This window comes from Heterodontus francisci, chromosome 37, assembly GCF_036365525.1.
Source record: "Heterodontus francisci isolate sHetFra1 chromosome 37, sHetFra1.hap1, whole genome shotgun sequence".
Classification (NCBI taxonomy): Eukaryota; Metazoa; Chordata; class Chondrichthyes; order Heterodontiformes; family Heterodontidae; genus Heterodontus; species Heterodontus francisci.
Window position 1 is genome coordinate 6,042,358 of NC_090407.1, and position 12,570 is coordinate 6,054,927.

General features: G+C 41.3%; 1 protein-coding gene across 3 annotated transcripts in view; it reads right to left on the reverse strand.

The window, feature by feature from the left end:
* Window positions 1–11,152, reverse strand: part of cenps (centromere protein S) — a 45,031-nt gene extending 33,879 nt beyond the window's left edge. For all 3 annotated transcript variants that reach the window (XR_010969615.1, XR_010969614.1, XM_068016950.1), the window contains exons 1-2: window positions 10,910–11,152; window positions 10,511–10,634 (exon numbers count right to left, since the gene is read on the reverse strand). Coding sequence is in view for 1 of the 3 variants with exons in the window: in XM_068016950.1 (XP_067873051.1) it covers window positions 10,511–10,634; window positions 10,910–10,960 (175 nt within the window). In the remaining 2 variants the exon portion in view is untranslated. The remainder of the gene's footprint in view (window positions 1–10,510; window positions 10,635–10,909) is intronic.
* Between the last annotated feature and the right edge of the window lie 1,418 nt (window positions 11,153–12,570).

Consider the following 12,570-nt stretch of genomic DNA (forward strand, 5'->3'; position numbering starts at 1 on the left):
AGATATAGTGTATTTGGATTTTCAAAAGGTATTCAATTAGGTGACACATAAAAGGTTACTACACAAGATAAGAGTTCATGGTGTTGGGATAATATATTAGCATGGATAGAGGATTGGCTAATAGGAAACAGAGAGTCAGAATAAATGGAGCATTTTCAGGCTGCCAAATGGTAACAAGTGGAGTGCCAGAGGGATCAGTGCTGGGGCTTCAATTATTCACAATCTATATTAATGGCGTGGATGAAGGGACCGAGAGTTCTGTAGCCAAATTTGTGAATGATAAAAAGATAGGTAGGAAAGCAAGTTTTGAGGACGACACAGTGTCTGCAAAGGGATATAGATAGGATAAATTAGTGGGCAAAATTTTGGCAGATGGAGTATAATGTGGGAAAATGTGACATTGGCCACTTTGACAGGAAGAATAGAAAAGCAGAATATTATTTTGCAGAATGCTGCACTACAGAGGGATCTTGGTGAATCACAAAAAGTTAGCATGTAGGTACAGCAAGTAATTCGGAAGGCAAATGGAATGTTGGCATTTATTGCAAGGAGAATGGAGAATAAAAGTAAGGAAGTCTTGCTACAACTGCACAGGGTATTGGTGAGACAGCACCTAGAGTAGAGCATACAGTTTTGGTCTCCTTACTTAAGGAGGGATATACTTGCACTGGAAGCAGTTCAGAGAAGTTTCACTAGGCTGATTCCTGGGAGGAAGGGGTTGTCTTATGAGGAAATATTCAGCAGGTTGGGCCTATACTGATCGGAGTTTCAAAGAATGAGAGGTGATCTTATTGAAACATATAAGATTCTGAGGGGACTTGACAGGGTAGATGCTGAAAAGATGTTCCCTCTCATGGGGGAGTCTAGAACTAGAGGGCACAGTTTCAAAATAATGGGGTCTCCCTTTTAAGATGGAGAGAAGGAGGAATTTCTTCTCTCGCAGGGGAATGGAATACAAAAGTAGGGAGTTTATGCTACAGTTATATAGGGCATTGGTAAGACCTCATCTGGAGTACTGTGTATAGTATTGGTCTCCTTATTTAAGGAAGGATGTATATGCATTGGAAGCAGTTCAGAGATGGTTTACTAGACTAATACCTGGAATGGGCTGGTTGTCTTATGAGGATAGGTTGGACTGGCTGAGCTGGTATCCGCTGGAGTTTAGAAGAGTAAGAGGCGACTTGATCAAAATGCAAGATCCTGAGGGGTCTTGACAGGGTGGATGTGGAAAGGATGTTTCCCCTTGTGGAAGAATCTAGAACTAGGGGTCACTTTTTAAAAATTAGGGGTCGCCCATTTAAGACAGAGATGAGAAGAAATGTTTTCTCTCAAAGGCTTGTGAGTCTTTGGAACTCTCTTCCTCAAAAGGCAGTGGAAGCAGTCTTTGAATATTTTTAAAACAGAGGTAGATAGATTCTTGATAAGCAAGGGGGTGGAAGGATATCAGGGGTAGGCGGGAATGTGGAGTTGAGGTTACAATCAGATCAGCCATGATCTTTGTTGAATGGCGGAACAGGCTCCAGGGGCCGAGTGGCCTACTCCTGCTCCTAATTTGTATGTTCATATCTTTGGAATTCTATTCCCCAGAGAGCAGTGGAGGCTGGGTCATTGAATATATTCAAAGCAGAGTTAGACAGATTTTTGATCTATAAGGGAGTCAAGGGTTATGGGGGAAGGCAGGAAAGTGGAGTTAAGGCCACAATCAGATCAGCCATGCTTTTATTGAATGGTGGGGCGGAACAGGCTCGAGGGGCTGAATAACTACTCCTGCTCCTATTTATTATGACCTTAGATATTTTCTTTACCAGATCAACTTTAAAACCACGTTATGAGCAAAAACATGACACTGTCTCAGTATTGAGCATGAAGATTTTATCACTTCCTGAAATGGAATGGGTGGTAGGCTTGCATGCTACACCTTGTGAATTAATCATTACTTTGTATTTAATGCATTAAGTAAACAGTTTCCAAAGCAAAATAATCCACAGAATTATGGCTAATCTTTGAAACTGAAATTAGTATAAAGAAAATCTACCGAGACAGTTTCCTTAGCTTACATGAACGCATTCAATAGTTCACAGTGATGTCACAAGTTTTTCCAAGCTCTGGAGCTTGAAAAAGGCACTGAAGTTTGAAGTGAGGTATGAAGCTTTTCAAGAATAACCACCAATCGGTGAAGCATTGTTGTTTCCTCCAGCCCTATAATAACATAGTGCAAAGGTGTCATGGCCATTCATGCAGTTCATCCTATAAATTGGGCGTCTACAGCTTGCAATAATCTTAAACCATTATGAGAGAGATGCTGGTGCAAGACCAAAACAACTAGGACCTATAGTGTACAGTTAACTCAGTCTTACATGGAAACAAGTGTTGAAAATTTGGGCAACAGAATAATATTAGACTGAGAAAACACGCATTTTAAAAGAAATTACAAAGAGATGAGGCACAATAGTCTGACTCCTAGAGTAAACGAATTATGTTGTTCTAGTTCACCAACAGTTTTTTTTTCTAAGAGTTTACAATACACCATGTTGTGTGAGGATGAGGACTAACCTAACAGTTCAAGTAAGCATGTTCCTCCTATTATCATTTACCGTTATGGAAGCAATGAGCGAGTTAAGAACTTAAAGCATGTAACAAGAAAATACGATTCAGATCATAAAGCCATTTTCTTCCACAGATTATGTACAATCTACCCAACCTATTATTCTTCTGAGAAAAAAATATTCAGCAAAGTTTCTCTGTGCTCCCCTCAAAATGAATATAAGGCAAAACTCTAGAATACCTCTCCACTATCTTAATTTCTGATTACCAATTTTTGCCTAGATAAAAGTCAATGTACCACAAAGACAATTAATTGTGAAGAACTGAGACATTTTAATGACATGATAAGGTTCAATATTAATTCAATATTTTTATTAAACCAGCAGCCATGCCTGCACATAATTTCCATTTTCCGAGCAGATCAAGAAAAGTTATATTCCATAAAGCTTTTGCTCAATGGGAATCAGGGTGAAAACTCTCTGCTGGTTGGAGTCATACTTAGCATAAAGTATGGTTGTGGTTGTTGGAGGTCAATCATTTCAACTCCAGGACATCACTGGAGGAGTTCCTCAGGGTAGTGTCCCACGCCCAACCATCTTCAGCTGCTTCATCAATGGCCTTCCCTCCAACATAAGGTCAGAAGTGGGGATGTTTGCTGATGATTGCACAATGTTCAGCACCATTCGCGACTCCTCAGATACTGAAGCAGTCCGTGTAGAAACGCAGCAAGACCTGGACAATATCCAGGCTTGGGCTGATAAGTGGCAAGTAACAATCGCGCCACACAAGTGCCAGGCATGGCCATCTCCAACAAGAGAGAATCTAACCATCTCCCCTTGACATTCAATGACATTACCACTATACCCCCACTATCAACATCCCAGGGGTTATCACTGATCAGAAACTGAACTGGAGTAATCATATAAATACCGTGGCTACAACAGTAGGTCAGAGGCTAGGAATCCTGCGGCAAGTAACACCTCCTGACTCCCCAATGCCTGTCCACAATCTACAAGGCACAAGTCAAGAGTGTCATGGAATACTCTCCATTTGTCTGGATGGGTGCAGCTCCAACAACACTCAAGAAGCTCAACACTATCCAGGACAACGCAGCCCGCTTGATTGGCACCCCATCCACAAACATTCACTCCCTTCGCCACAGTGGCAGCAGTGCGTACCATCTACAAGATGCACTGCAGCAATGCACCAAGGCTCCTTAGACAGCACCTTCCAAACCCACAACCTCTACCAACTAGAAGGACAAGGGCAGAAAATGCATGGGAACACCACCACTTGCAAGTTCCACTCCAAGCCACACACCATCCTGACTTGGAACTATATCGCTGCTTCTTCACGGTCACTGGGTCAAAATCCTGGAACCCCCTTCCCAGCAGCACTGTGGGTGTACCTGTCCCACATGGACTGCAGTGGTTCAAGAAGACAGCTCACCACCACCTTCTCAAGGGCAATTAGGGATGGGCAATAAATGCTGGCCTGGCCAGCGACACCCTCACCCCAGGAACGAATATAAAAAACCTGCATCTATAATTACTCTTAGAACCATCAAGTCCATACCTGCCAGTTCTTTCTTAAAGATAGCACACTATCCTCATTAAAATGCATTTTCTTACACGATCCAAAAATCTGAAAAGTTTTGAGCTGAAGCAGTCTTTTGTAGACTCCTCAGTACCATATTTTGTATGTTGGTGATACAAAGTTCTTGCCCAGCTATCTGTTAGACTGAACTAAAGACGGGAGAGAGATTTCCAGTAGATATTCAAGACCAAAAGCCTTTAAATAAACAGCTGTCAATCAATCAAGTTCAAAGGCACAAAAAAGCATCCTGCACACAGAAAGGCATGACAATCAGATTTTCACAGCTAGTCTAGCATTGCACAGATATTACAACTTTAAATATAGTTTAACATCCATGACAAAATGTCGGCATTTTGATTAATTGATAGATCAGCCTAGACCAACCCTGTAGCATTACGCAAGGTAATTTTCATTTGATTATGAAAATGTGTTTTCTGCCTGCTCCAAAACCCCTTCCCTGACTCTTCAGATTTCAGATGTCTCCCAATCCCTCCCAAACCCACTTTGAAAATGCCCGCTCAATGCTTTCAAACTCCTAGACAGCATTCCTAGTGCATCTTGATCTCAGGAGCACCATTACACTCCCAGAACCGAAGACTTGCATGCCTCATGGGTCAGATCCCAAATCTCTCTCCCCAAAATTCCCAAAACCTCCCTCTCCAGTCTTTCAGGACCTTAGAATGAGCCAGGAGTCACACTGCTGCTAGACTATAATACCCACCCCAGTACTGTCAGACCTCAGGCCTTCTTCTCAATGCAACCAGACCTGACGGCAACATCCAGTGTTTTCTTCATTCTCAGACCGTGGGCTCTGCTAGCAAGACATGCTAGCATTTTATTGCCCATCCCCAGTGGCCCTCATTTAATGCAACTGAGTGGCTTGTATCCCACTTTAGAGGGTGATTCAGAGTCAACCAACCGGGACATAAGCTTCATGGCCACTTTTACGAATGCCAGCTTATTGCCTGACTTTTTAAACTGAACTCAAACTACCACGGTGGGATTTGAATTCCCGCTCTCTTATTAGTTCATAAGTAGATGCCCTTACTTGGCATAACATCTATTCTAACAAAGCATCTGACTTACTATGAGCAACACCAATGGTAGATTTGTTAAGCTTTTTTAGGAAAAAAATGCTAATTGAACATTACTGCTAATTTCCTTACGAAATGACTAGGTAACAGTGATCTCAATTTCCTTCAACGGTCTTTGATAACATCTCTTGTCACGCTTAGGCAAGGAGAAATTATGAATGATAAAATGAGCTGATGAACTCAAAACAGACATCTTTTGCTGCAAAATAAGATGGAGTAGAAGGTCAGGTGAACCTCTCCTCTCCTGCAAATACTCATGGTAACTGCTAGAACCCTGAACTAATTGTCATGTCTGCTCAAATGTTGAAGAAACCATTAGAAATGTAAATGGCCCATTCAATGTTTATGGCTACTCTACGTCAACAAGATGGGCTAACAATGACACTGCAGACAAAGAAACTCCAGACTGAAACACAGGATAAAGGGTGTGCAAGATAGCATAGAGATAAGCAACATACAAACCCATTGTCTAACGACAGCCACACCAGCAAACACCATTTATGAAAACAGAACGGGACAGAAACTTTGGACACCTGACAGAAAACAAGTCTCTGATAAAGAGTTTTAATAAGAGACATTTTTCTATGCAAAGGCAAAAATCTAGAAGCCAGATGGAAGAGAGAGAGATCCATCCCAGCAAGAAGGACCTTGCCAGAATACCATCTTTAAACTATCTAGAGGCAGAGACAAAAAGGTGACTTTTGAAACTCCCTACCCAAGAAATTGTAACAGGATCTTCACCGTTGAACTGTGACTGAGTGTTGACTAAAAGAAGTCTGTAACCAAAGCATCTGTCTACCTGAAACTTTCCAAATTTGACAGTAGTAAGCCAAGATAAAGGAAAAACAGGCCTGCATCGTTTTTAAATCTTCCCCCCAAGGAATCAATCAAGGTTTCACAACAAACTCTTTTTAAGACCATCAGACCTAAATGCATGCTATCTTTTAATTTCTATCTTTTCTTGTGTGCGTGCACGGGTGTATGTGGATGAAATTGCAAATATTTTGGGGTATTTCTTTAAACCTAAAAGAAAACCTGCCACTTCTCTGTTTACTGACCATTAAAATGCTCAGTGGATAAAACGCTTTTTTTTTTTAAAAACATGCTGCCTTCAGTCAGTTGAGAGGTGAAAAAGGGAAACCACCCCTAACATTTCCCACCTGTCCACAACGCTGTGCAGCTCAAGATATAAACTGTTTTGCATAAGCATTTTTAGACAAATGGAAGACTTAAAGATCAAATGATTATTCTTCACTAACAAAAGGAAGTAAAGAATAGAAAGTTTGTCAATAAATGTTAGATCTAAATCAGACTGCAAGTCACAAAATTGTGCAAATGCAATTGTACACTCCAGATAATGTAATTCAAGATACTACTTTTCCTCAACAAACAAAGCTAACTACAATTTCAAACTGTGAAAACAATTGAATGTTAGAAGTTACCTGAGACCATGTAAAATTGTTGATACAGCTGTTCCAAATGATCATTAAGGTTAACAAATAAAACCAGGAACTGTCTGTCTTTATAAGAAACATAAGTAGTAGGAGCAGAAGTAGGCCATTCGGCCCCTCCAACCTGCTCCGCCGTTTAACAAGATCATGGCTGTTCTTTGACCTCAGCTCAACTTTCCTGCCTGATCCCCATATCCCTTGATTCCCTTAGTTCCTGAAAATCTATTGATCTCAGCCTTGAAGATACTAACGACTGAGCATCCACAGCCCCCTGGGGTAGAGAATTCCAAAGATTCACAAACCTGAGCGAAAAGAAATTTCATTTCATTTGTCTTGTTTAGAACATTTTGCAGACACTACCATTTATCGCCATAGAAAACTATTTTCTGTTCAAAAACTGAGATTGCACCTACCTTTCTGCACAAAAGGTGCATTGCTCAATTGATTGAAACACCCCCAGTAATCACTTTTCTGAACAAAAAGGAGATTTAAATAAAAATGGAAATATGCTATCTGAGGCAGCTGATTTTGGTAATATCACCTTGTGTAATTAGATAAAATTTGGTGAAATTATTAACAGAAAACATGTTAAAACGAACTCTAAATAGTCAAATGATTGTCTTTGAAACAGACGCTTGTAGCCTTTGAGTAATTCAAATATTCAGGAGTGTTTTCTTTAGGAAGGAGTGGATGACGTTTTTGCAGTTCTCATTATGTTTTCAATTAAGGAGGAAGGGGAGTGTTGGACAGAAGAAAATTGAAAGTGAATGATCATTCTTTACCTTTGTTTTGAAATTAACCATGGTGCACTTGACTGAAAATGAGGTCCCAACCCACCTTTTCAGTGCACAACAGGAAAAGGCCTTTCTAAAGTTAGGAATGAAGAACATTTGCTTAACCTTTCTAGCCACAATAACTGGAGCAATCTTGACATTTCTCTATATTACTGATTGCATTGCCTATACAATATTCAACCCATCACATTTTGTAAGCAAAACTCAAATAAAAAGCACAAAGAATTTCAAAAGAACAGTAAAATTAATGTGTGTCGGGGCCATTAGTTTACAGTGACTACATGAGTCTAAATTTCATTATTGCATGGAATTCTGGGTTGTTTACCTCAATGTATTCGCACCCATCTTTCTGCAAAAATCAGCGCACTTGCTCATAATCAACACTCAAGGTTTTAGACTTTGAGAGCTTTTTTTTTTTGCCTTGTTCCTTATATTAATTCCATTGTTGCCTTTCAATACATTTTCCATTCTTTCTGCCCCAGTGATCTATATTTTATACTTCTACACATGATCCAATTTTCTTCAAAGCTATTCGTCCTCAGTGTTAACCTGTCCAGTTTCCTCAGCTCACCCTCCTTAGCCACCTTTCTAAAGTAGAACGTTTCCATTGCACTCATTTTCTTCTCCATCACAGGTTTAACCTTGAACTTCACCAGTGGCACTGCTGCCCAGCTGTTCTCTGACCCTGACCTACACTATCATCTTCCGATATGACACCACAATCCCTGCTTACGCAAATTCTTGACCAACTGCTCCACACACAACGATCCAACACACTGCTTCCAGACCACATTTTCATTCATACAGCATCCTTTATCGGCCTGCCGTCTTGCCAGGGCTGGGTGGCGCATGCGCAGAGCACATCAACATGCATCTGGCCGCTCGCTCCCCGCCTCCCTCCTGCGCCGCCCGAAGAAGCAAGGCTGGCCGCAAGGGGTGACGGGGCTGCATTTGCGCATGTGCCAGTACAGCCTCCTAGTGGTTGCGTTGTCAGCAAACGCAGCCTTTTTTTTCTGGGAAGAATGCGGTGTGCCTTTAAGGTTGAAAAGGACCAGTACTGCTTTAAGGCAACTAGCTCCAGAGAATGAGTCAAAGAATGCATTCTCATTGCCCCGGGATACAGCCACTCCGAGATTGAATCAAAGAATGCATTCTCGTTGCCATAGAATACAGCCATTCAGGACCAAAGACACTAGATACATCGTTGCCAATTGAAGTTTGAAACTAGCTGAAAAACTGGCTTTTGACAGAAACAGACAGCAGGGCCAGCATATACTGGAGGAAATGAGAGCTCTCTCTTTGTTTATTTAAAGCCTATTTATGATACTCTCAGAATTCTGATGTCAAGCCAGATTAATTTTTTAAAAGAAAATAACCAAATTCCTTTAACTACTGAACTGTAATTGTTGAAATTCATCGCTGGAAAAGAAGAGCATCAATTCACCTGCTGAATTAGACTACAGACTGTTCAACTGTTGAAGAACCTTTTTATCCCCCCATTGGACAGCTGTGAGGACTTCAAGCAACCTTGGCGGCACAGTGGCGCAGTGGTTAGCACTGCAGCCTCACAGCTCCAGGGACCCGGGTTCGATTCCGGGTACTGCCTGTGTGGAGTTTGCAAGTTCTCCCTGTGTCTGCGTGGGTTTTCTCCGGGTGCTCCGGTCTCCTCCCACAAGCCAAAAGACTTGCAGGTTGATAGGTAAATTGTCCATTATAAATTGTCACTAGTACAGGTAGGTGGTAGGGAAATATAGGGACAGGTGGGGATGTTTGGTAGGAATATGAGATTAGTGTAGGATTAGTATAAAGGGGTGGTTGATGTTCGGCACAGACTCGGTGGGCCGAAGGGCCTGTTTCAGTGCTGTATCTCTAATCTAATCTAAATCTAATCACATTGGAAAATTTCACTTTGGCAGGAGCATAAATATGCAAGGACCCTAATTTTTTCTATTTTAGCTGTTGTTTATATCTTAGTAATGTTTAAGAATTTAGTTTTTCTAATTAAACAGTTAATTTGTTGATCTAAAGACACCTGGTCTAAAGACAGCCTCATTCAGGAGTTATTACATGGTACAATTTAGCTGGATCTTTCTTTAATTTGGAAAGTTTAAAATGATATGTTTGGCGATCTGTGGAGGGACAGGACTGAATCAACGGTGTGTTTCTCCCACCACAATCAGAATCGTATATTTTGATTGAGGGCTTTGACTTGAGCGGTCGGTCGTAACACTATACACACTGATCTTATTTGGCTACAAAGTTCTTAGTTCAATCCTCCTGCTGATACGAAGGCCCTTGTAGACACCCACAGTTAATTTCCTTCCCCGTATGCCTCTCATCCCGATATGCCAGATTCCAACCCTATCTACACCTGGACTCGATATGTTCATCAGTATTATAAATCAAATTCTCTGCCATTGGAATCAATTTCTCAGACAAGTTTAAAATCTAATGAAGGAAGAGCAAAGCAGCTAGTGAAGACTGGGTGATAAGAGGGAGACGGTGGTATAGTGGTAATGTCACTAGGCTAATAATCCAAAGGCACACGTTAAAAGCTAGTCTCAGTAATGATGCCATGAAACAATCATCACTATCATTAAAAACCCATCTGGTTCGCTAACATCCTTGAAGGAAGGAAATCCGGTGTCCTTATCTGGTCTGGCCTACATGCGACTCCAGACCCACAGCAATGTGGTTGATTCTTAACTGCCCTCTGAAATATCCCTACAAGCCACTCCGTTGTCAAGGACAACAAATGCTGGCCTTGCCAGCAACGCCCACATCCCATGAAAGAATTTTTTTTTAAATCAGTGGAAGGTAATTTACCTCAAGCTGCTCTCTCACTTCTTCAGCAGCCAACTCGAGGGACAGACATTTGGGAGCAAACTGTCTGCCTTTCCCCTCAACTGAAATATGGCATACAACATAAGGATAAAGGGAGAAAATTAAAAGCAGAGAGGGGCAGTATTTTCTCCAAAACACATCTGTTAAAAGAGCAATTTAATTGGCATTTTAAAGATAGGGTACATACCACATTGTCTGAAGGTTGTTTCTGCTATGGCAGCAATGGTTTGTTTACTGAACTCTATCTCTTTATCTTCCCCAACCTCCTGACAAAGACATCCAACTGTGTAGTGAACAGCAGCACGAAGCCTCTGTAGGAGAAAATTCTTTTTAAAAATAAGATTTAATCTTCTCTTAAACATTTGGAAGTCTAGCACCTAATTTACAAAGTTACCAGAAGGACAAAGCAACAAAGGGGGGGGGGGGGGGGCGAGACAGGGTCAGGTGTAGTTTGGGTCTGTTACTATGATGTACACAGATTTATAACCGCTGTTCGTCCAGCCGATGCGGTGATTTTCTCTCAGAGCGGGTTAATCCCCAGTCCCGCGGGTGCAAGCGGCGTCACCGCGAAAACAACAACAAATACCTGAGAATGAGCAGCCCGGGCCCGGTCCGGCTCGCCCGCGCTCTCCGCCATTCCCTCACAGTCTCTCCTCTATCTATCTCTCCTCACTCACTCTATTTATTTCTTTTTTTTTCTTTCTTTCTTTTTCTCTCTATCTATCTATCTATCTCTCCTCACTCACTCACTCTTTTTCTTTCTCTCTCCTCACTGACTCTATCTCCACTCGAGCCTTTTCCCACTTCCCGCCAACAGCTGTACGGATTCTCTCCGCGGACATTCCGCGCACCGCGTTTCAAAACTTCTGAGATTTGCTCCAGCTCCAAACTGATTCGCTCAAAACACATTCACTCACAAAGATTTAAAATCGGGCCTTAATCTAACATACAGAAATTATTTGAACATTTTTATATATGCAATTCTCGAGACGATCTCTTTCTACACTACTAAAGCTGTTAAAAGTTGTACTCACAAATATTATAATGCATTATTATATACTAGCAGAGATCTGAGAAAAAGTGTTGACAGACAAAAACTGCATATTATTATAGATTGTACACATGTAATTAACAATAATGCAAAGTCTTTCTATCATTTTTTTCTTACATAATATTGTTACAACCAGGTGCGGAGGAGGGTCTCAGGCTCCCCTTTCACCCCTTTTCTGGTTTGACTGCAACAGGGTTTATCCTATTTACACAGTGATTAAATTTACCACCTCAGTGAGTCCTTACTCCCGTTCCTCTAATATAATGCCAAAGAAGCAAACAGACAAGTTTTCTTAGGTTTAAACAAGAAAGATATAAGTTTATTATCTTTAACACTCTAAACTGGTTAATATTCCTAAAAGACGCGACTCATCCACGTTCATATTCACACAAGAGACACACACAAATAGATTGCAGAGGGAAAACAATTTGGCGGTTGGGGTAGAGTCTGAAATAAATGGAATTTAAATACAGTCCATCAGTGCCAGAGTCCTTAGTTGAAATTGTAGTCCTGAAGTCCTTGCTGGGCCACGCGCATGGTTCAGGCTTGCTTCTCAGGCTCTGGAAGGCAGAAGAGGGGGTTTTTGACCCTTGTCCCCTAGTTGTTGGTTGTGGTGGCCTGTAGACTTGGCTGTACCAGCTGCAGCTGGGGCTTCTCTGGATCTTTACTGGAGAGAGGGAGAGAGAGAGAGTGAGAGCTACTCCCTTGATGGCTTACAGTTACTGTTCTGCCTTCTGAGTCACAACTCACAATCTCCCAGAGTTGCACACACATGACATTACCAACTCTTTGTGTTTTAATGAGGTTCTTCTGGAATTTTCTGCTAGATTCAAGGCTCTCCCCTCAGGCTGTCCAGACATACTTGGTGGGGGGTTGGCTCTTTCAGAGTCAATGGGTGTCGATGATTCTTGACGACAGCATTGATATGGCTATCTCAGGTAATTGAATCAGAGAGCACCCCATTGTTCTGGGTAGGTTTAGTCAATCATGTTTGTCTCCAGTTTACTCTGTTGATGATTCATATGCAAATTGCCTTGGCTATCTTGGCTGCTAGCTTTTCTTTTTAAAAAGTTATTTGTAACAATTTCCAATAAAAGTCTCAGGCAAAGTTCCAATCGATGAAATTATTATTTCCCATTTGGCAGGTGGGGTTTTCATAACAATATAAATGTGTAATTTTCTATAGTAAAGATAAA